The sequence below is a fragment of the Sciurus carolinensis genome, chromosome 16 (assembly GCF_902686445.1).
Source record: "Sciurus carolinensis chromosome 16, mSciCar1.2, whole genome shotgun sequence".
Taxonomy (NCBI): Eukaryota; Metazoa; Chordata; class Mammalia; order Rodentia; family Sciuridae; genus Sciurus; species Sciurus carolinensis.
The window spans coordinates 1,137,353-1,160,274 of record NC_062228.1 but is presented as its reverse complement, the minus strand read 5'-3'; the positions used below and the strand labels follow the sequence as shown (position 1 = coordinate 1,160,274).

Below are 22,922 nucleotides of genomic sequence, written 5' to 3'. Positions count from 1 at the left end.
CGCAGCCATGCTGCCGTGCCCACGGGAAGAGAGACCGTGTGGGTCTGCGAGCTGTGTGTGTCGTGGAGGGAGGCCATCAGGGACCCGGAGGCCCAAGGTCACATCTGAGAAGTCCCCGGCTTAGGATGCTGCCCAGGACAGTTTCTCAGCCCACTGGGCGACTGGGGGAGAGGGGACGATGCTGGCCACACGGACAAGCATGTCCCCAACCTCACAGCCAGCAGACCATCAGGATGCCAGGCCAGCACCCCTGTACAGGTGGGTGAGCGGAGGCTCCAGCAGGACCGGCTGCGGACTGCTGGTCCAGGCCTGGCTCTGCCCAGGGCCAGAACAGCTGCCAGCCAGGGGCTGCTCGCAGTCTGCCATGGGTGGCGTCTGAGGGCTTGAGATCCCAGGACACATGGGTCACACACATGTGCAAAGGCTGCAGTTTCTCACTTGGTTCCTCCAAGAGGCTTGGGGGTAGACTGGACCCGGGTGTCCATTCTGGGGTCCTGAGCAGCCTGTGCACCTGTGCCCACCAGCCCCTGTCTGGGAGCTGTCCCTGGACTGGGAGTCCAGACCAGTGGGCTGCGCTTCCTCCTAGGAGACCAGTCTGCAGAGGGAAAGCTGAGGCCCGGCAGCAAGAGAGCACACCAGGCGGCACAGGACCTGGCAGAGCGTGCAGAGTCCCGGCTCTGAGCGTGGCTGGGCGCTGGCTCAGAGCCTCACATGCTGGGTACTGTGGAGCTGGTTGCTTGTCCTCTCTGAGCCCCTCTGTCCTGCAAGTTGGGCTTGGCAGTCCCTTGCCAGGGATTGTGGCAGGATCCAGCAACAGAGGCATGGCCTGCTCTTCAGCTGGGGTGACAGGTGGACAGGGCACCAGAGGCCCACCATGCCCACAGCGGTGTCTGGCCACTGGCTGTGTCCCAGGAACTCGTGGCTGTGGCTGCACGAGCCCTGTGCCCTTCCCGAGCTGCAGTGTGGCGTGGGCACTCCTTGGCCCGCTGGGCCAGGCTCCCGTGGTCAGGACTGAAGTCCCCGTGGCCTGCAGCCATGTCCGGGGCTGTTTGCAAAGCAAGCCATTGTGCCCGCAGCATCTCCCGCCAGCCCCCACCCTCAGCTGGTCTCACTTGTCCTCAGCCTTAGATGAGCCACTGAGGTGCCAGCTGCCAGGAGCAGGTGGCCTCAGCCAGCCCCACCTTCCAGATGCAGTGTGGTCTCCTGCTGGGAACAGGTTTCCACCTGGTGCTACCTGGGCTTTAACAATTGCTAGACCCTGTTTTGGTCACATGAGGGGTTGGGGCAGAAATGGGGAGCCAGAGAGGTTATCTGAGCACCCAGACGTTGAACATCACCAAGGCCTCTGTGGACAGTTGTACAGGTTGTGTCCTTCACAAGGCACTGGGATAAACTGAGACTGAGACCAAATGTATGCCCCTTACTGATCCAGGTGCCCATGTGGCCATGCATCCACCCACAGGAGGTGATGTGCCAATGCACAGCCCTCTGATGACCCACCTGGACCCTGGGTCAGGGAGGTGGGTGTCGTGGTGACCACTATAGGTCCCCAGCCCCACATGCTGGGCTCTGCGGGGACCCCTGGCCTCCACTGGCCCCCAGATAGCCCTGAGTGTGGGTTCTGCCCGAGGCACGTGGAGCAGCTGCCTTATCGGCCGCCAGCCCTCTCTGGTGGGGTGTGATACCCAGGAAGCGGGCAGCCCCATGGGAGACCAGGCACACTGCTATCTGGGAGGCTGCCCGTGGCACAACCTCCCATCAGGGTGGGGCCATTGCCTGTGGGCATGAGTGGTGGGCACAGGGCGCCAGCTCTGCCACCTGCACGTCCCCAGGAGGCAGGGCAGGAAAAGCCAAGGACCCTCCCTGGCCCGTGGTGTGGCCAGCAGGGCAGGTGGAGGCTGCCAGCTGGGGAGAGGGGCTGGACGGCCCACACCTCACCAGCAGTGACCGTGCCAGCTGCCTGTCCCCACGGGGCCTGGCAGGGGAAGAGAGGCCCCCAGCAGGGCCCCAGCGGTGCTGCACAGACTGACGGGCAAGTGGGCACCCGTGAGCTCCCCTTAGGGGCTGACCAGGGGGGACCAGAGACCCAGATGTAGCTGGGACAGGGGAGGCCAGGATCCCAGTTGATGTCACAGTGACGGCATGGGAGGCACAGGTGTCCAGGTGTGGATCCTGGGCCCATTGCCAGCTGTGGGCCACTCAGGGCCTCGGTTTCCTCATCGGTGCAGGGATAATGTGTTCCCATGAAGCCACACAGTACTGTCCAGCTCTGATGGTGGGACCCAGCCCATCCAGTGTCCACTCTGTGCCAAGTCTGTAGGGGCCGGGAAGAGGGTGGCACAGCCCTGGCCAGGCCCCATGCGTCCTGAGTGGGCTGGTGGAGGGTGGCCTGGGCCACAGGAGCAGCAGGGTGGGGCCTGCCTGGGGCCCCTGCACCCCTGGTGCGTCCCTGCTCGGGCCTCCCCGCCTCCCAGTCCTGGTCTGCTGCCATCGTATCTGCCCTGGGGAAGACAAAGGCCCGTGAGGCCGCCACAGGCCTCCTGGTGCACTCACACCTTATCTCTGCCATTAGGCAGCGGCTATCTGACGATCGCGCCATTAAGGCCTCAGCCTCCCGACGGGGCTCCAGGAAGTGGGGCTGCTTGGTACTTCGGCCAGGGCACTGGGCTGGCCCCGTGAGGCCTCCGTGGACCTGGCAGCCTGCTGGCAGGTGGGGCATGAGGTGGCCAGCCAGGGAGGCACCACCCTCCGAGGGAGTGGCCACCACAATCTCTTGTCCAGCCAGGAGGCAGAGGCTCAGGGAGGGCGGGTGGTGGCCAGGCATGTGCGCATCCTGTGGCCACCCAGCACGTTAGCACAAGGCGAGGCGAAGGCAGCGGACACGCCCCTCACCTCGGGAGCAGGGCTCTGGGAGCCCTGTGCCTCTCCCGGCTCCAGGTGTCCCACGTGGTCACACCAGCGGGTCCCACCGGCCTCCTCTTGAGAGACTCTTGCCCTCGGATTCAGGGCCCCTGCTGACCCAGGAGGAGCTCATCTCGAGGCCCCGATCCCGTCACACCTGCAGAGACCTCTTCCCCGCCTGGGCTGAGGCCACAGCCCCTCCCAGCACGGGCAGCGGGTGGCTCCTCGCCATGTGTCCACAGCCGCCATGCCGGGGTCTCCCCGCGGGCACCAGCCACCGGCACCGTCACCCAGGCCCACAGGCCACCCTCCTCTGCCCCGACCCGGGAGCTCTGTGGGGCTGGGAGTGGCGAGGGGGCACAGCCCCCGCGGGAGTGACGGGTGTCCCCAGGCCGGGCACAGCTGACCCCGCGTCTCTCTGCAGAGGAGTTGGAGCTGGTGCTGCAGGACCGGCAGAGGCGCGTGCAGGCCCGGCTGGGCCTCGCCCAGGGCCTGTCCTGGGGCCCCTTCCACGGGAGCATCCAGACCAGAGCCTCTTCCCCCCAGCAGGCAGAACCGGTAAGGAGCCCGCCCCCAGCCCACCGAGCCACTGCCCACCAGGTACTCGGGGCAGTGTCCAGCCCAGGGTGTGGGCCCCTTGGCGCCCCGAGCCAGGAGCTCTGGCCACTTTGGGCAGAGCCTGTCGGGAGGCGGGATCTGAGGCACTGGGACCCACAGGGCAGGAGGACAACCTGCCCTCCCCTGGGAGGCACCAGGGGAGACAGGACCTTGGGGACGTCGGGGCAGGGCCAGCTGTCACGGGGAAGCTGGGAGCGGCACCCGGGCAGGAGCAGGAGCTGTAGCTGTCCTGCTGGGATGCTGGGCCTCAGAGGCCAGTGTTCCCCAGGAGCCCAGGGATGGCCGGGCGGTCTGTCATTCCATGGCCCCTGAGGGTCCTCCCAACAGCAGGCACGGGTCCTTCATGCCCTGCTGGTTAGTTTCCCTTGGTCACGGGCGTCCCTGCCTGGACGAAGCCTTCCGCAGTAGCCGCCCCCCATCAGGCCTGAGTCCACTGGGTCATTTGTCCTAGGTATACTCCTGAGGGCCTCCTCTTCAGCCTCCCTCCACTTTGGGCTCGGCTCTCTCTCTCTTTCTTTTTTGGGGAGATAAGTACGGGGGATTGAGCTTGGGGGCACTTGACCACTGAGCCACATTCCCAACCCTGTTTTGTATTTCATTTAGACAGAGGGTCTCAGAGTTGCTTAGGGTCTCACTGTTGCTGAGGCTGGCTTTGAACTCAGGATCCTCCTGCCTCAGCCTCCTGAGCTGCTGGATGACAGGCGTGCGCCTCCACGCCCGGCTGGTCTCTTGCTGGGCTACAAAGGTCCCTTCTAGATGCACCTCAGTCACGAGAGGCACCACCTCACTGAGCACCAGTGAGCAGCGGGGGCAGCGCTGGGCAGGACCTGCGGAGGCCCGTGCACACGAGCATCGGGGATTCGTGGCCCAGCCCTGGCAGAGCTCACCTGGGGAGCCCAGGCTGGGTGCCCAGTGTGTATGTGTGGCCACGTCTCGAGCCCTTTTTGTTTCCTGACGTGGTACTGAGGTGCAGCTGGATCCAGACTACGCACTGACTGGCCAGTGCCTCACAGTCTGGGCTTCTTGGTCCTGAGGGTCCTAGGTGGCCTTCTTGGCGCCCTCTGCAGGCAAGGATGGGGCTGTGCAGGCTGGGCTTCTCTGGCCCCTGACGGCCAAGACCCGGGCCTGGCTGCCGCACCCTGCTCTGACCTGACCTGTGGCAGCGTCTAAAACCAAGCAGTGGGGCCCAGCCCAGGACCCCTGCCCACCGCCCTCTCCAGCTGCAGCCCTGAGGCGCGGGTGCTGGTCCAGGCCCTGTGGTAAGCAGCAGGAGACTGGCCCAGTACCTGGGGTGTCCCAGGAAGGCCCCGCCCAGTCTCAGCCTCCATTTCCTCGGCCTCTGGGACCCTCCTGCCTGCCTGTGGAGGAGACGGGGACAGAGCCGCCAGCCCGTCTGTGCAGTGAGGTCGGCCGCATGCCAGGCTGGGCCCAGGCTGCCAGGGCCCAGGCAGTCAGAGGAGAGAAGCCGGTGGCCCCAACCCTGGCGGGGTTCTGTGGGCCGCCCCGCCTGGTGGGCCACGGCTCCGTGTGAAGGGGCTGGTCCTGCAGGGAGGCCAGCCGGCAGCACTGGCTCTTGCAGGACTTACTGGTGATGGGAGGCAGACACAGGACAGGAGCTCTGTAGCTCCCAGTGCGCCCTGCAACCCGAGAACCCGACGCAGGGACCGGGGCAGAGGCAGGAGCGGCCAGGAGCTGGGCTGGGTCTCTGCTGCTGCCCAGTGGCCCATCGAGGGACCGGGGCTGAGGCAGGAGTGGCCAGGAGCTGGGCTGGGTCTCTGCTGCTGCCCAGTGGCCAGGAGCTGGACTGGGTCTGGCAGCCTGTGTTCCAACACGTCAGAGGCCGTCCAGCTGCAGTCCTGCCCTGCGAGGCACTGCCACCACCCCCACTTTACAGATGACAAACTGAGGCACCAGAGGTCAGGTGACTTGCCTGAGTGACCAGGATCAAGCAGCAGGGGAGAGCTGGAGCCCACATGCAACCCGCCCAGTGAGCCTCCCCTCAGGACCCCTCCCCGTGTGCCTGGCCCTGTCCAGGGTTGGCCTTGGGCCCAGGGCCAGGTCGGCCTGGGGAGACCCACCGAGGGCAGAAACCCTCCCAGGCCGAGACGCGTCCAGCGCAGTGAGCTGAGCGGAGAAGCTCCGGGGCCCTTGCAGAGGGTTGGAGAGGAAGCGGCTGCCTGCTCTGTCTCCTGCAGAACGAAACCCTGATTAACCCTTATCTCCCCAGCGAGGCTCTATCTCTGCCTTGGCGCCGAGTGTCCAGACACTGCACAGGATGATTGATTTCTGAAAGATAGGCCCCTTTCCGATACTTCGCTTATTGTCTAGATATCTCTGCTGCCGTTGCGGTGGCTCCTTAGTGAGCGCCGCTGATGGGGCCCAGCTCCCCGGGGGCCTCCCCAGGATGACGGCACCTCCTGCCCCAGGTTGTCCTATCAGCCACCAGGCGTCCTCTTCTCAAGAGAGGAGAGAGGAGGCAGCGGGCCCGGGTTGGACGTGACGACCCTGTCCCCCTGCACCCCTGAGGGCTGGAGTCAGGGCTGCTCATGGCAGGCAGGCTGGGGGAGGCTCCCTCAGTGCCCAGCACCAGACACGTCCATCCTGGTGCCTGGGAAGGAGACTGCACGCATAGAGCCCGAGTGGGGTGGGTGTCCATTTAGCCTGCCTCGCCCTCCCTCCCTGAGCCGCTGAGGCACTGGAGAAGAGGGCCTGGGGCCAGCCAGCTCCAGACTTCCTGTTCAGATGCAGAAGGAGCACTCGTGATGGACACGTGGGTGGGCGGATGAGTGGAGAGTGGACAAGTGGGTGGACAGTGGATGGATGGATGAGTGGATGGGTGGAGGGTGGATAGACAGTAGGTGGATGGACAGTGGATGGATGGATGGGTGGGTAAGCGGATGGACTGGTAGATGGGTGGATGAGTGGGTGCACAGATTGGCATGCGGGTGGATGGACAGATGAGTGGGTAGGTGGGGGTGAGCAAGTGAGCCCACTCTGTAGCCCGGTCTGTACTGGCTCTGTCTGCCTGTCTGTCCTGTGGCCCGCAGTTCTCTTGCTTTAGCCATGAGCCCACCATGGTCTCAGTGAGACCAGCGAAAGACCCAGGGCCACCGAGCAGTGCTGGGCTGTCAGCCAAGCCACGCTGGAGACCCAGGTGGCCACGTGGACCCTCCCTGCCACGTGGCTCTGGCCAGTGTTTGCTCAGACGGGCTGGCGCTCCCTTCCAGTGAGGCCACAGTGGTCTGTGACGCCCTCTCCTAGATTGGGGCTGGGCCTCCGGAGGCACTGCTAGGGCTGAAGGGCCCTCCTGCCGTGCCAGGAGTCCTGACGGCCAGCAGCAGGTCATCACCCAGGCAGAGCCAACTCCCCTCCCCACCTAGACCCCTGGGCACCACAGCCAGGGGTCTTGGAGTTCCAGCCACAGGAGTCGGGACCAGGGTGTGGGTGGGCGGCCCCTCTGCGACTTCTGGTGGCCCCAGTTGGCGCTCAGCTGTGGACACACCGCCTGGGCTCTGCACAGCCTTCTCCCTGACTCCTCCCCAGCTCTTCCCCTCTAGGGGCATAGGAGTTAGGCCCCACCTAACCCAGCACGATCTCTTGAGATCTTTAACAGAGCCCACCCACAGAGACTCCTTCTCTAAATAAGGCAGCATGCACAGGCTCCAGGTGGGCGTCCCTGGGGGCCCTATTCAGCCCACTCCCCAGAGCTGGCTCAGCCCCACAGGACCCTGGCCCTCCACAGGACGGCCTGAGGGGCCTGGTCTTGCCGGAGCACCAGGTATGGGGGAGACGGGAGGCCTGGCAGGTCCTGTGGCAGCAGGAGCTGGGAAAGTATCCCAGGCTCCAGGACACCTGCCCCGCCCCCGGAAAGCCCTGACTCTCCTGTCCCTGGGCCCAGGGGCCACCCCAAGAGAAGGGCTGGGAGTCAGGGAGAGGGCAGCTGGGACTGGATGGCTGGCAAGAGGGGCATGGGGCACATGCAGCCTCTCAAGACATCTCCCAGGCCTCACCGCCCCTTCTGGGGGCCCAGGGCAGCACCTGCTGACCACAACATGCACAGCCCGGTCACACGGCCAAGCCTCAAGTTCGCTGCTCCCTGTCCCATCCCCTGTGGCCCCAGCACCCGGCACACACTGGCACTCGGGTACTGTCCACCTGGGGAGGGATGAAAGAGGGAAGGACAGACAAGCTGTGGGTGAGGCAGAGCCTTGTGGCCCTGGTTCTGTCCTGCATGGCCGCCTCAGCAGGCCTCGGCCCTCACCTGCAAGCCAGGCTCCTTGCAGGTGGCGTCTGGGGCAGGAGAGGGACTCAAGATGGGCTGGAGGGCAGTGGACAGAGCCCCATTCCTCCCCGAGTCTGTGCTGGCCTGGGATGGCCCAGCCCCTCCCGGTGGCAAGGTGGTGGGCACAGCGAGGGTTGGGAACAGCCTCAGAGAAAGTTGTCACAGCGGATGTGGTGCAGATAGAGTTTCCGATGTTATCAGCCCGCAGAATGGAGACACTGACCTCTTTGTTGGGGAACAGGAGGGTTCTCAGATCCACTGGGGAATTTAAAGTGGTGACCAGCATCCCAGGCTGGGTGGGGCTGGCCCAGGAGCCGGGAGGGACAGTGACTCTGAGGGACAGCCAGCAGGCCAGGCCCCAGGCCCTGGACATGCCTGCCAGGCCAAGGGGGCCCAGGCTGGGCGTGGAGCCCGTGAGGGAGGGAAAGGCCCAGCTCCTGTCTGCGGTGTCCAGGCAGAGGGGCCAGGCCAGGGAGCTAGGAATAGGCCCCCTCAGCTTGTCCCCACGGCCCCTGGTAGGGCAGGACAGGAAGGGCCTCAGCACCAGAGAAGCTTCTGTCCAGCGCTGCTCCAAAGGGAGGTGGAGGAGCCCGGCTGCCACAGTGGCCGAGTGGGGAGGCCTGTGGCTCAGGCTGACCTGGGTCGGCCTTCCCGCCTGGGCGGGAGCTGGCTGGGGCCGGCCTGGGAGTCATGGCCGCCCCTCCCCTGGGGTCCCACACAGGCAGGGCCCGGTCCCTCCCTGCTCAGGCTGACCCGGGGCGGGCCCAGGCGTGCCCGTGGTGCCCAGGCGTGCCCACGGCGCCCTGGGGCGCTGCTGCTGGTGGCGTGGCGGGAGCCGGTGCCACGGCACCCGGACCTCCACAGAAGACGGGTTGTGCCGCGTCAGCAGAGCCGCACGTTTTTATCACGCTGCGAACACGCTGCTTCTGAGAGCGATAAGCATTAAAACCGACCGCGAGGCTGTCAGTCTCAGTGTGAGGGTTTAGAAATATTGGGACGAATAATTAGATTTCATATCGTTACCGCAGCACCCATCGCGGGATCAGGCAGATTAATTTTCTCGCCCTCCTCCACTCATTAATATTCATTAGAGACTTGGAAGGCCACCGCAGGGAGGGCCAGCCCGGCGCCCACCCGCCAGAGCCACCAGCCCAGGCCTGCGGGGCGGAGGAGCCGCCTGTCCCCAGCCTGCGTGCCGGCCCACCTGCCCACCGCCCTGGGATCTGCCCCCTGGCCTGGCCTCACAGGTGCCCTGCTGAACAGCAGAGACCCACGGGTGGCACCCAGCTCCCACCCCCTGCCCTGCAGCCCTGAGGGTCCCAGGCGCCCTCGGGCTCCAGCCTGTCTGCAGCAGGAGTGGTGGAGGCACCCAGGAGGACATCGGGGGTCCCTGTGGGGCCTGCCCGACTGCCTGGCCTCACTGCCCAGGGGAAACTGGCAGCAGGGCAGCCCAAGCTCACGTGTGCTGACCGAGGCAGGCCCTGCTGAGGCCCTCACTCAGACCCCAGTGTCCCTGGAGGAAACAGCCAAGATGGGAGGGCAGTGGCCAGCCCCACAAGGGTCAGCCGCAGGCCAAGGACAGGCCCAGCACAGGCAGGGGCCCGGGGGCCTCCCAGGGCTCCCAGCAGCCCCAGGCGAGGGTGGGGGCATCACCCCATTTGCCAGGGTGCTGGCCCCAGCTGGTTCCCTCCCAGGCCAGGGCTCTCCCGGCCCACTGGCCGCTCATCTCCTCCCGCTCCTCCTCGTGACTGCCACGGGGCAGCAGGCAGGTGGTGCGGAAGCCTTGGGCCCATCCCCAGGGTCCGCCAAGGCCTGATCTTGCTGGCTCCCTGCCACGGGCATGGGGCTTGCAGCAGAGGTGGTCCAGAGAGGCCCCCCGGGCTGGGCCTGCTGCCCGGCTCCAAAGCAGAGTGGGCAGCCCCGCCTGGGGAGCGGAGCACAGACTGGGCAGGGAGGTCCCCAGGGCCTGCCAGGGCCCCACAGTCGCCACCCCACCTCCTGCTGACCCTCCCCACTGGGGCCATGGCCAACTGCCCCATAGACAGGGGTGCCCAGATGAGTCACGTGTGGAGTGCGCTGCATGGTCCTCACGCCCGGCCAGGGTGGGACCACTGTGCAGGGAGCGCAGTCCTGGGGCCAGGGAGTGGGGCTGAGCCTGAGCCTGACCCCAGGGGACGGCAGCTACCGCAAGCTGGGCCTGCAGCTCACCCTCCACACACCACCGGGACCCTCCTTCAACAGTGGGCTGGGACTGGCCTGTGCCTCCTCTGCCCAGGGGCTGGGGGCCAGCCCAGACCAGCTGCAGGGGGTGTGCACAGCTCCAGCTGGAGGTGCCCTTTCCTTGCCTGTGAGGTGGGGAGGACCTGCTTCCCAGGAGACAGGCCAGGTGCACATAGGGCTGCCCCGATGTGACACAGCTATCTTAGGCCTAAGTGGTTGGGCCAGCCTCAGGGACAAAGGTGACCCTGCCTGCCCCTGGCTCTGCAGCAGAGGCAGCCCCACCATGGGGGACAGTCAGTCTCCAGGAAGCCGTACTCTGGGCTGGTGTGCTCATCTGGAGGGTGCAGGGGCTATGTGGGGTAGGATGCCCAGGCAGTGGGTATGGTGGGGACACAGATCCAGGTGCAATTCAGGATGTACCACTCATTGGCTGTGTGACCTTGGGTGGGTTGCTTGACCACTCTGGGCCTTACTTTCCAAAAGGACCCAGCACCCAACTATAAGTGCTGCTCCCTGCTGTGGCTCTGAGTCCCAGCGGTGGACACAGTGCTGACAGGGATGCAGGCCACAGGTCCATCAGTTGCCAAGCCACTGACCGCCCATGGCACAAAGCACTGGCAGCCTGGCGACAGCAGGCACTGTGGAGCCTGTCTTGTGGAACCCCACGGCTCTTCCTGTGCTGACTGAGCCCCCCACCCCTCCTCTCCCCAGGGCCCGGCCCTGACCCTGCTTCTGGTGGACGAGGCCTGCTGGCTGAGGACACTGCCCCAGGCCCGGACAGAGGCCGAAGCCAACGCAGAGATCTACAGGAAGGGTTGGTATCATGTGGCGCTTCCCTTCCTCTCAGGGGCCTTCCGGAAGGTGGGGTCGCTTGGCTCTGCCTGGGCTGGCCCTTAAAGGGAAACCAGCCTGTCAGGCTGCGGCTGGGGAGGCAAGCCTCAGCGCACAGCTGCTGTGGGCCAGGGAGCTGCGACCCGAGGTCCGCCTGCCCGTGCGGGAGCCCAGGCGGGCTGGGCTGCAGGCTGGCTCAGCCGCAGTCCTGTCCCCAGCTCCAGCGGTGACTGCTCACAGGGACTCGGGAGGCCCAAGCTGACTGGCAGGGGTGGTAGACACCCACAGGTGTCCACCAGCCCAGCTGTGCTGGCAGGACTGTGTCCAGACCCAGCTGTGCCTGTGCTCCTTATGGGACCCTGGGCAAGGCCACTCTCCCCACCTGGAGGGTGGACAGCGTGGCTGAGCAGGGGGCTGCAGCAAGGCTGCCCCTACGCCCACCACCCTCCCAGAGCGGGGCAGGAAGGCTCCCGCGTGCCGGGCTCCTGTGCTGGGGCCTCAGAGCTCCGACTGGCGGTGGCCTCTGCAGCACAGCCCCGTACAGGCAGGCGGAGCCAGAGGCCTGCGCTGCCCGCGGCTCCAGGGGCCTGGGCCAGCACTGCCCCACCAAAAGATGCTCTTAGGGCCCAGAGCCACCAGCTAGAAGGCACCGCGGCCACCAGGGCTGGGTGTGGGCAGTGAGCAGGCAGCTGTGAGTCTGCATGCCTGGCTGGGCACAGGCCGATCACAACCACCTGGCTCGCCCCTCCTGCAGCCCATGCAACGGGGCCCTGGCCCGGTGTGGCACCCAGGAAGGCCAAGCCTCCTCCCAGGGCCAGTGCTAACAAGGTGGCTCACGTGGGTGGTGCCTGTGCCTTGGGACAGGCAGTGGCTGGGGACACCACAGTCTCAGAGGTCTCTGGGCCTCGCTGGTCGGTAGAGCCTGTCCCGAGCACAGGGTGGCTGCCACTCCTTCCCCAGCCAGGCTCCCGGGGTCCTGCCAGCCAGCAGCCAGTCTGGCCCAGCTCTCCTGTGCTTCGTTGGCAGAGGCTGCCCCCTACAGGCTTCCGTGGGACTAGCTATACCTGGCCAACTTCCAGAGGAACCATTCTGAGGCCACCCTCCAGCCACTTTCCTGGGGGCCCAAGTGGCTATGCAAGGTCTCCCCTCCAGTTACTTTCCTGGGAATGGGGCAGTTGGGCTGGCCACCCTGAGGGCCTTCCCACGGGGTGGACAGAGAGCAAGCAGGCCTTGTGCCTCCTGCCCAGAGACTCAGCCAGAGGGAGGACAGCACACCACAGAAACCAGCTGGGTGCAGCTGCAGACCCAGGCACCGCACCTCCTGCAGTGGCCCTGGACCCTGCTCTCACCCCAGGCAGCGTGGGGTCCTCCAGGACTCGCTGAGGGACACAGGGAGGGACGAGTGGCAACGAGCCCCAAGCTGCTGCTGCCAGCATCATGGCTGCCTGTGTCCTCCAGATGACACCCTCTGGTGCAGGGTCACCAAGCCAGTGCCTGCAGGTGGACTCCTGCGTGTGTTCCTCGTGGCTGAGCCCTGCAGTCCCGCCGTGAAGGAGGAGCCCGCAGAGCCCGAGTGTCCGGCCCCGGTGCACACTGACATCCAGCTCCTGCCCCAGCAGGCCGGCATGGCGTCCATCCTGGCCTCTGCAGTCATCAACAGTAAGTGCACTGACCCCCACCGGGGCTGGGCTGTGGTGTGCCCAGGAGCTCAGGGACTAAAGATGAGGGCCACAGGAAGCTCGGGGGCAGGACTGTGGTCAGCAAGCACAAGGACCTAGGTTCATTCCCCAAGACGCCCAGAAGGTAAAATGTTACACCCACAGGCAGCCCACTGAACTGAGGCTGGGGACACCCAGGCGCTGGAGAGCACAGAGGGGCTTCCAGGGCAAAGCAACTGGACTTAGGGTTCCACAAGAGGGAGCAGGGCAAGAGGGTGCCAGGGCAGCAGTGGGGCCAAGCCCCAGGGCAGGGACACCATGGGAAGGGCAGGCAAACTGGCCTGAAGCCCAGACTGGACTCTGTATCCCCACGCCCAATGGGAAGCCTGTGGCTCTCCATGAAGCACGACTGGACACCTGCCTCTTAAGTGAGGACAGCAAGGACGGGACACCCACTCCCCACATGCCACAAAACCCAGGACCCAGTGGGACTGGCAGCATGGCCACCCTGCAGAGCCCTTCCCCTGACCTGGGGCAGACAGCAGCCAGCCTCAGGCCCTGGCGCAGCCACCAAGGAAACAAGAGGGCGCTGGGGAAGCCACTCTGGAGACACAATGGCCAGGCGAGGCCCAGCCTCGGTGCACAGCCCATGAGGCCCCAAGATGGCCACTCCAGGCTGGCAGGAGGCATACCTCGGAGGTGACTCCAGGTAAGGGGCTCCGCAAGGACTCTACACAGGGCCCTCAGAAAGGATGGGCAGGCGAGAAGGCAGGGCCCGCAGGGGCCAGGAGGTGGCAGGAAGCAAATGGGCAGGAGCGTCTGCTTCTGTCTCTTCCCCAGGAAGGAGAGTTGAGGGACATGGGAGGCTGGAACGGCCTCCAGGAGGCCAGGGAGGCCACCTCACCTGGGCCAGGGGTGGGAGCGCCACCCAGCTGGCTCTCGGGGTGCCTGGGAAACCTGACTCCAGGGAGATACAGTGGGTTAGTGAGGCCCCGTGCCCTTCTACAGCTTGCGAGACTACGTGCCCACCTCCAAGGCCAGCCTTCTGCCTGGCCGCTCAGAGGGCCCCAGCTTCCTCCTCCAGGGCCTGAGGTCAGGGATCAGTACCTCAGTCCCACACAGCACCGTCCAAAGGACATGTCAGCTGAAGGACACCAGTGGGCTGGGCACCTTGTCATCTGAAACCCTGCCCAGCTCCTCCATGGGCAGTGGGCACAGGCCTCTGCGGAGCTGGCGGTCTGAAGAGCTGTACCAAGCCAGAGTGTTCAGACCCTGGTCCCAGGCCTGTCTCCTCCCGCCACGCAGGGGCAGCAGCAGCAACGCCCGAGGCTCTGCGGTGGCTGAGCCGCACCTCCCAGGGCTTGGTTTTGGCAGCAGTAGGTGGGCCATCCTGGCTTAGTTCCAGGGCTGCAGCCCCTGCCCCTCACCCAGCCAGCAGCATGGCTCCCAGCTATGGCCTTCAGAGACAGACAGATCCCCCTCTGGTGACCTCTCGGAGTCCAGACCCGCAGGCCTTAGCAGAGAGAGCAGAGCTGCCTGAGACCCCAAATCAGCAAAACCCAAGAACAAAGATAAACAGCACAGCAGGAGCTGGGCCACCAGGAAAATGAGGTACCAGGGAGAAGCCACCTCCCCCAGCCAGGCAGCGCTGGGTCCCCTCAAAGAGGCGGCCTCCTGGAGGAGGGCCAGGGCCACCACTCCTGTGGCATCTGGGGCTCGGGGTCATCAGCGACGTCTCCTTGGGGCTCGCTGCTGGGAGGGGGCTCTGAGGCAGCAGGCATGGAGGGCTGGCCTGGGGATGACCAAGGTCCCACTCCTCAAGGATCTCAAAACCCATCAAACGGGGCCAGGGCTACCAAGGATGGCCAGGAAGTAGCCACTACAGGGCAAGACAAACACAGCCCCTCGGGCCCAGGTCCCTCTGCTGCCCAGTGCCCACCCTCAGCGGGTGCCACCTTGCCCCACAGAGGACGTCTTCCCCTGCAAGGACTGTGGCATCTGGTACCGGAGCGAGCGCAACCTGCAAGCCCACCTGCTGTACTACTGCGCCAGCCGCCAGAGTGCGGGCTCCCCAGCCACGGCCGCCACCGAGGAGAAGCCCAAGGAGGCCCACCCCAACGAGCGCATCTGCCCCTTCCCCCAGTGCCGCAAAAGCTGCCCCAGCGCCAGCTCCCTGGAGATCCACCTGCGCAGCCACAGTGGTGAGCCCCTCCCGGACCAGAGGGTCCTGAAGGCACGGGCCCCTGAGCGGGCAGCCCACCTGTGGCTAGCGGTCAGCCCAGGGCAGGGCCCCTGCCCGGGTCCTAGGGGCCAAAGGGTGCTTACAGAGCAATCCACGCTATGCAAGGCCTGGGCTGGGCCCGGCCTCCTGGCCCTCGGGCTGATGGCCAGGCCGCGCCCCAAGCTGGCCCCTGACCCCCATGTGTTCTAGGAGAGCGGCCTTTCGTGTGCCTCATCTGCCTGTCAGCCTTCACCACCAAGGCCAACTGCGAGCGCCATCTCAAGGTGCACACAGACACACTCAGTGGTAGGTGGGCTGGGGGACAGGAGGGGGTTGTGGGCCACCACCTCTGCTACAGGCTCTGACCACCACATGGTCCGCAGGTGTCTGTCACAGCTGTGGCTTCATCTCCACCACAAGGGACATCCTCTACAGCCACTTAGTGACCAACCACATGGTCTGCCAGCCGGGCTCTAAGGGTGAGATATACTCTCCAGGGGCCGGACATCCAGCTGCCAAGCTGCCCCCAGGTGAGCAGTCCCTGCCACTGCCCCACAGGCCTCCAGAAGGGGGGGAAGGGGGCTTGTCCACAGGCAGGGAGGGTCAGTTTCAGCTGTGACTATAAACCACTTCTACCAAGCACACCTCTTCCCCCTCTGGCCCCGCCAGAGCCTGGCCCCAGCCTGAGAAGCCACCCCTGTGGTCACCTTGCAGACAGTCTGGCCAGTATCCAGCAGCACTCAGCTCCACGTGGCTCCCGGGCCTCAACCGACCTAGGCCTGGCACCCACCCCATCACCAGGACAGGACAGAAAGGTTCTGGCTGAGGCCACCAACGGAGAGGCCAGAGTGGCCCCCCAGAATGGTGGCAGCAGTGAGACCCCCGCGGCTCCCAGGAGCATCAAGGTGGAGGCAGTGGAGCCAGAAGTAGCCCGTGCTCCAGCCCCTGGAGAGCCAGGGCCCCAGGCTCTGTCGCGGACGCCATCACCGCACAGCCCCACTGCAACCAGGGTGAAAGCAGAGCTGTCCAGTCCCACACCCGGCTCCAGCCCAGGACCCGGTGAGCTGGGCCTGGCTGGAGCGCTCTTCCTGCCGCACTACGTGTTCGGGCCAGATGCGGCCGCTCCCCCAGGCGCGCCGCAGGCCTCGGAGATCCTGGCCAAGATGTCCGAGCTGGTGCACAGTCGGCTGCAGCAGGGTGCGGGCGTGACGGGGACACCAGCTGGCCTCTTCGCCGGGGCCAAGGGCGCCACGTGCTTCGAGTGCGAGATCACCTTCAACAACGTCAACAACTTCTACGTGCACAAGCGGCTCTACTGCTCCGGCCGCCGCCCGCCCGAGGACGCACAGGCCGCACGCAGGCCCAAGGCGCCCCCGGGTCCACCGCGGGCCACCCCCGGCCCGCCCGCCGAGCCCGACACAACACGCTCGTCGCCGGGCCCCGGGACACGTGAGGACGAAGCGGGCGGCGCCGCCACGCCCGAGGCCGAGGCAGCCGGCCGGGGCAGCGAGGGCAGTCAGAGTCCGGGCAGCTCGGTGGACGACGCAGAGGACGACCCCAGCCGCACACTGTGCGAGGCCTGCAACATCCGCTTCAGTCGCCACGAGACCTACACGGTGCACAAGCGCTACTACTGCGCTTCGCGTCACGACCCGCCACCCCGCCGGCCGCCAGTACCAGCGCCGGCGCCCACCCCGGGGACCGGGACGCCCGCGCTGACCGCGCCGCCCGTGCGCACGCGCAGGCGCCGCAAGCTGTACGAGCTGCACGCTGCGGGTCCAGCTCCGCCGGCGACAGGCCCCGCCCCCGCCCCACCGGGTCCCGCGCCGGAGCCGCCCGCCTCGCCGCGGCCCGGAAGCGGAACAACCGCGGGCCCAGCCCCCGAGCCGGCGGCCGATGGCCCCATTGACCTGAGCAAGCGGCCGCGGCGCCAACCCCCAGACGGCCCGGCGGCTGCGTTGCCCGCGCTGGCCGACTACCACGAGTGCACGGCGTGCCGCGTGAGCTTCCACAGCCTCGAGGCCTACCTGGCGCACAAGCAGTACTCGTGCCCCGCCGCGCCGCTGCGGCCGGCCGCCGCCTGCCCCTACTGCCCCCCAAGCGCGCGCGCCCGCGGCGACCTGCTGGAGCACCTGCGCCAGGCGCACGGCCTGCGCGTGACCCGGCCCGAGCCCAGCGCGCCGGACAGCCCGGACGGCCGCGCGCCGCGCTCTCCGTCCCCGCCTGCGCCCCCGGCGGATCCCGCTGACCCGGGCGCAGCGACGCCCGGCAAGGGCCCACCCGCGACCCAGGCGCCCAGCCACCGCTACTGCCGCCTATGCAACATCAGGTTCAGCAGCTTGTCCACCTTCATCGCGCACAAGAAGTACTACTGCTCCTCGCACGCTTCCGAGCACGTGAAGTGAGCCGGCCGCGCAGACCCAGGCCTTGTGGACCCGGGCGCTCAATAAAGACGTTCGCTGTGAGCAGCGCGCTGGCCGCGGGCCTGGTTCTCTGAGCACAGTCCCCGCATCCACCCCCAATGCCCGGAGAAAGAGCTCGAGCCTAACTGGGCATGGGCCACCCTGGGGTTCAGGGTATGGCAGTGCACTGGAAGGCTGCAGCCCGGTGCTTGCCCAGGCCCAAAGCGTCAGCCTCTCCAGCACCACCTCCAACCCACTCTGCTTGAGCTAAGCCCTGCACAGGCCAAGAGTGGACGCGGCAATGCTGGGCTGAACACGTTCTGGCCACAGCTTTGCAGCTGGGCAGCCAGGAATGCCCTCCAGCCTGGTGTATCTAGGAAACGAATACACCCCTTCTCTACCAACTCTGCTGGTCTCCCTCAGCAGCTTGCAAGGCACAGTCAGTACTCAGGGAATGGCAATGAGGTGTCACCCAGCAGACCACCCAGGTGGCCTCTCCTACCCAAGGCTCGTTTCCTTCCCACCCAGCCCTCAAGGGCGGGGGGCTACTGGGCTGGGCTGTGTACAAGAGTTAGTGGTCCCGAGTCATGGCTCATAGGCCCTGCCCATGGGGACCCACCACAGAGCGTACTGCCAAGGCCACCAGGCATTGGGGGCTGGGATGTGGTTCTGGATCCCAGGGGAGTTGGCTGGGTAAGGATCCTGGTCTCCAGGCTGCCTGTTTGTCTTAGGTGCTTCTTTCATGAAGGCCAGACAGGAAGTGAGGGGCAGAAGGCCCAAGGCAGGCTCCAGATGTGAGCAGGCCTCCCGTGCTGCCCCTCCTGTCCCTCCTACACTCCACTGCTGAGATAGCACACAGAAAATGACCCAGGGCCATGTAGCTCCCCCAGCCACCTGTATGTGCCTCGGTCTCCACACCTATGAAATGGCAGGAGATGATCATGTGGCCCCTCCAGGAGCTCAGCCCTGGCTGAACTGTAAACTGGGCTGAGCCCTGTCACCAGCAGGTCCCTCCAGCAGCGTCACAAACCTCAGGTGCAGTGGATCCCATAGCCTCCACTGCCCCTGTGGTGCAGAGCTGGGCATTTGCTGCCCCACCGTCCTAGGTTTACACCTGCACAAGGCCTGTGCCAGTCAGTCCCCTCCTACACCCAGGACCCTGCTCTGGCATGTGCCCATCCCCTGGGATGGGAGTTTCCACAGGTAGCGCCACAGGTGCCGTCAGTCTCCCTGTGTCCCCTGAATCCCCTGCCGCCCTCTCCCTGAAATCCCGCTGTGCTCCCAGGACCGGCCATGCTGCCTCTAGCCCATAACTGCCCCAATAGCCACTGCACACGAGACTAGCCAGGACTCCTCGCACTCCCCCAGGGAGCCTTCTTCCTGCTCCAAGATGCTGGCCCCCCAACCCCAGGGGCACAGGGATGCCCCAGCATCTGTCCAGACTGGTCATATCTACTGGACCCCAGAGCTCAGTCCCAGGGCACATCCAGGAGGGGCTCACCTGCAGTGTGTCCCCTCCCCTCCCTCTGCCCTCGTGTTGCTGACGGGGTCCCACCTGCTGTGCTTTGCTCTCAGAGCAACGTGATTCCTCCAGAGCACCATGGTCTGGTAATCCACATCCTCATGGCAGAGTCCCAGCCTGGGCATTGTCCTCAAGTCCTCTCGCCACTACTGCTCCAGGTCCCCCCAACCCCCCCAGCTGGCCTTCTAGGAACAGCTGCTGCCCCTCCCACTTCCAGGGCTGCCCTGGTCCCAGTCCAGACCTCCAGGTGGCACTCTGCCCACACGAGACCCTCCTCCACCACTGGATCCCTGGTCTTTCACAAAGCCCATGGTGCCCTGCAAAGCCCATGGTGCCCTGCTCCCAGGCACACAGGAAGACGCCCTGTGGAGCCCTGTCCTGCCTGCCCACAACACCCTGGCCGTGGTTGGCAGCTCAGGCCAGCACCTCAAGGGGCTCCCGGTGCCCGTGTGTGCACCCTCCTTAGTGCCCTCTACCCTCTTCTCCCCTGGTGGGAGCTCACTCCCTGGGTCACCAGGGTTTCTTCCCCAGTCCTCTTGCCCCTCCCCACTGACTCCTGCCTTCAGCCACACCGCCCCACTGTTCACCCGTGTTCCCTCTGAGCCAGCCCTGCCGGTGATACCTTGCCACCCCACTAGCTGCACACGTCCACACCCACCATCTCTAACCCCGTCCCAATCCTGTGTGCAGCCAGTGCCCTCGTCCCTGGGAGCATCTGTAAGCCATCCCCAACATCCCTTCCTCCCTCCGCACCCCCTGCCAGCTCCTGCTCCCCTCGAGACTGGCCTGAGGCCTGCCCCCTGCAGAGTGCTCAGACAAGATGGTTCTGCCCATCCTCCTTCCTGCCTCCAAGCCTCTTCTGCTTGACCTGCGGGCTGAAGCCAGGCTTCTGTGCCGGCCAGGCCAGCAGCACCCAGGCAGGACCGCGTCCAGCTACCCCTGAGCCCCGTACAATGCTTGGCACACAATGTCTGTGAGATAGACACAGGAGACCCTCACTCTTCCAAACCCCTCTCACAGTCAGCTGTGGAGCTTCCCTGGCTGCCCTCAGGGGGACCAGCACCTGCCCAGGACGCCCGACTGGTGTGACTGGGCCTTGACCACTCGCTCTGCTCCCAGTGCCCAAGTTCTCAGATGCTGGCCATGCTCTGGAAACCGGCGCCCCAGCCCAGCCAGACTTGCAGTCAGCTGAGCAGCCCACACCCGCTACTGCCCGGGGAGTGTGGAGCAGGGAGTCCCCACGCAGCTGGCAGTCCCCGCAGGACCTCCCCCCACAGCAGGACGGCACTGTGGCTCTGGGCTGTGCGTGCTCCCTCTTCGCCGTGTGGGTCTGCCGGCCTACGCGCTGTTCCCACAGGCAGTGCCTTTGCCCTGCAGGTTGCTCTAGCAAACCAGCCCTCAGGGGCTGCAGCCAGTGAAGACAGCAGCGGGCAGCAGCCAGTGGGCCTGTCCTAGTGCTGCCTGCCAACCTGGGGTCTGCCCCAGTCCTCCCTGAGGAGGGAGGAGGGTTGGGAGGGGCAGCCCAACGCCACGCCCTTCCACCTCATCACCTGCCGGACTTGGACCAGCCCTGGGAGAGCCTTGAGCAGGCCCTGTGGCCACTGAGCTGGAGCATCCTTCAAGGGCAGGCATTCTGGGGCACTCTCAGGCTGGAATCCTACCTTGGCATCACCTGAGCATGGGCAATACACAGTCCAGGGACAGAGGTGACCTCAGATGCTTCTCTGGCAAGCTCACACCCGTGGCAGGTGCAGGTGTGGTCACCTTCCTCTGTCCCCAGGCTGCACATCAGCCTCACGCCTTCCTGAGCCAGGTTGGGCAGGGCAGGGAGGGCCATCCCTGCCCCCACAGACGCTCTGCCCTGATCCCACTCTGCAGTCCTGCCCATCAGTGCCTGGGGGCCTCCAGGAGCCTGGAGCACACTGCTCCATGTAGGAGGGGGCCCACCAGGGCTGACCCTGGAAGGACAGGAGCATCTTAGGGGGACGGGGTAGGAGGGGGCTCTTGGCCTGGGAGGGGAGGCAGGAAGAGGGTCCTGAATATTTCAGGAGTGCCCTGGGTGTTCCAGTTGCTCTGGGTGGAGCCCAAGCCCCAGGCAGTCCAGAGAGGCCACAGCAGCCTGGCACCCCATCTCCAGTCAGAAAGGCTAGACCCTGCCCAGAGCCCACCTCCCCAGAGGTCACAGGTGGCCCATGCAAGGACACAGCCTTCCCAGCACTGGCACCAGCGTCACCGCGCCCAGTCCCACCACACACAAGGACCCGGTGGCCACTGGATGCTTCTGGCTTTCTCCCTGTGCAGAGGAGAGGTGATCAGCACCCCACCCCACCAGATCCCTGAGTCCCCTGCTGCCCGGGCACACAACTGACCCCACAGGTGTGGGCACTGAGGCTGGACACCTGGGGTTGTGCCTGTGCCACCCACAACTCACTACCTGCCCTCTGCCTCGGTGTCAGGTGAAAGCTGTGCTGGTCACACACACTGGCACATGCTGATTCTGTGTTCTCAAACTCCTGCCTGACCCACGGCTCTCTGACCTTCCTGCTTTCCTGGGATTTCTTTTATATATATATTTTTTATTAGTTGGAAATGGACACAATACCTTTATTTTATTTATTTTTATGTGGCGCTGAGGATCAAGCCCAGTACCTCACATGTGCAAGGCAAGCGCTCCGCCAATGAGCGGCAACCCCAGCCCTCCTGGGGTTTCTTGGTCTTCTCCTCTGGCCTCCTTACTGTCCTGTTAGCACGCAGGCATTCTGGAGCAGCGCCCGCCTCCTCAGGACAGGCCTGCGCCCCCTCCCATCCTCCGCACTTGGTTTTCTCGGGGCTGGTTTCTCTCCATAGGTCGGGTGAAGCTTTGCCACTGGGTCTCTGTGTGACCTGGACCTGGCTCAGTTTCCTCACCTGTCCTTCTGGCGCATGACCTGGCCCTCTGGGGTACAGCTCCTTCAGACACCTCTGTCCACAGGGCGATGGTGCACTTGAGGATCCCAACTGCTTGTTGCAGGAGACTGTCCCTGCCCCCACCCTCCCTGGAGGCTCTGACTGGACTGTCCCTCCAGCTCATGGACTCTTGGTCACTTAAGGCCCCAGCGCCATGGGGAGCCCCCGCGAATCCTTTGTCACCACTGTCTGGTGTCTGCCCTCTGCGTCCTTTCTGTCTTGCCTGAAGCCATAGCTGTTTCTTCTTCCAGACCAGCCCTAAGTGCTATTCCTGGTATTAGCTTCGCAAGGGCACAAACAGAAGTAGATGGTCCCATTTTCAGGCCCCTGTCCACCACCAGCGTAAAAGGGACGTCTTGCAGCCCTGGCCAGCCCTGCCGCCCATGGCTCAATCTTTCTGGAGTTCCGTGTGGCGTGCTTCCCATGAGGCTGCAGCCAGAGCCACAGACCTGGTGCCTCCAGAGCACGGTGCTGGGGGCAGGAGCCCAATGTGGTCAGAGAGCCGTCCTCCTGGAAGTCCTGGGGACCATCTGCCCCCAGCCTTCTCCAGCGTGCAAAGGGTTCTGCGTCCCTGGCTCCTGGTCCCTCCCCTCTTCAAAGCCAGCACTTGCCCCCCACTTCCTCTCCCCTTACGGGAGCCGGCGAGCACTCCTCGCCACCCAGCGGTCAGGACAGTCTCATCTTGAGGCCAGCTGATGGGCAGCCTCCATTCTGTCTGTGCCTTCGCTCTTCTCCGCTGGGGTTGGGGTGGGCCATCTGCTGCCCGCACCCACCCTTGCACCTTTGTGCGTGTCTGCTGCCTGCACCTGAACCCCGGAGCTGTGCCTGGGCGGCCTGACTCCCACGAGCTGTTGTTGCTGAGATGTCCCGTGCTGACTCTGGAGCCAGCATTCCCCCGGGCACCACAGCTGGTTTCTGTGGACATCCAGCCAGACCCAACTCCACTTTGTCCTGCACCTAAGTTGCCTAACGGCCACGTCACCAGCGGATAGACTCTGGTCTTTCACTCCATCATTGTTAGAACCTGCTTTTAAGACAGTGTTACTGTCCGGCCGCTGGGCATGTGCCACTGAGCCCCTTCTCCCTGGCAGGCATTGGGTCAGATTCAGAAAGTGCCCAGCAGGTGTCAACCGAAAGGCAGGGGAGGGCTCAGCTGGCAAAGGGGCAGATGGAATTCTGCAGGCGATCATGAGCATCGAGGGCCCAAGACAGCAGGCTGGGCGCTCTCTGTCCTGGTCTGTGAGCCCGCCCTCTACCTTCTGCCCACCTGGGCACACAGGTGGCTGGGGTGGCTTCTGGCAGCCCCTCCCTACTTCCTCTT

The 22,922-nt window shown here is 65.3% G+C and overlaps 1 protein-coding gene across 3 annotated transcripts in view; it reads left to right on the top strand.

Moving 5' to 3' along the window:
- The window catches only part of Zfpm1 (zinc finger protein, FOG family member 1), a 52,454-nt gene extending 34,906 nt beyond the window's left edge, over positions 1-17,548 (top strand). The window contains exons 4-10 of one of the 3 annotated variants that reach the window (XM_047530120.1): positions 3,326-3,459; positions 10,733-10,835; positions 12,311-12,511; positions 14,478-14,711; positions 14,942-15,037; positions 15,115-15,261; positions 15,401-17,545. In XM_047530120.1, coding sequence (XP_047386076.1) covers positions 3,326-3,459; positions 10,733-10,835; positions 12,311-12,511; positions 14,478-14,711; positions 14,942-15,037; positions 15,115-15,261; positions 15,401-17,136 — 2,651 coding nt within the window. In that variant the 3' untranslated portion in view covers positions 17,137-17,545. Of the gene's footprint in view, positions 1-3,325; positions 3,460-10,732; positions 10,836-12,310; positions 12,512-14,477; positions 14,712-14,941; positions 15,038-15,114; positions 15,262-15,400 lie in introns of all 3 variants that reach the window. The other 2 variants (XM_047530121.1, XM_047530122.1) reach the window with 2 other exon arrangements.
- Positions 17,549-22,922: the final 5,374 nt, after the last annotated feature.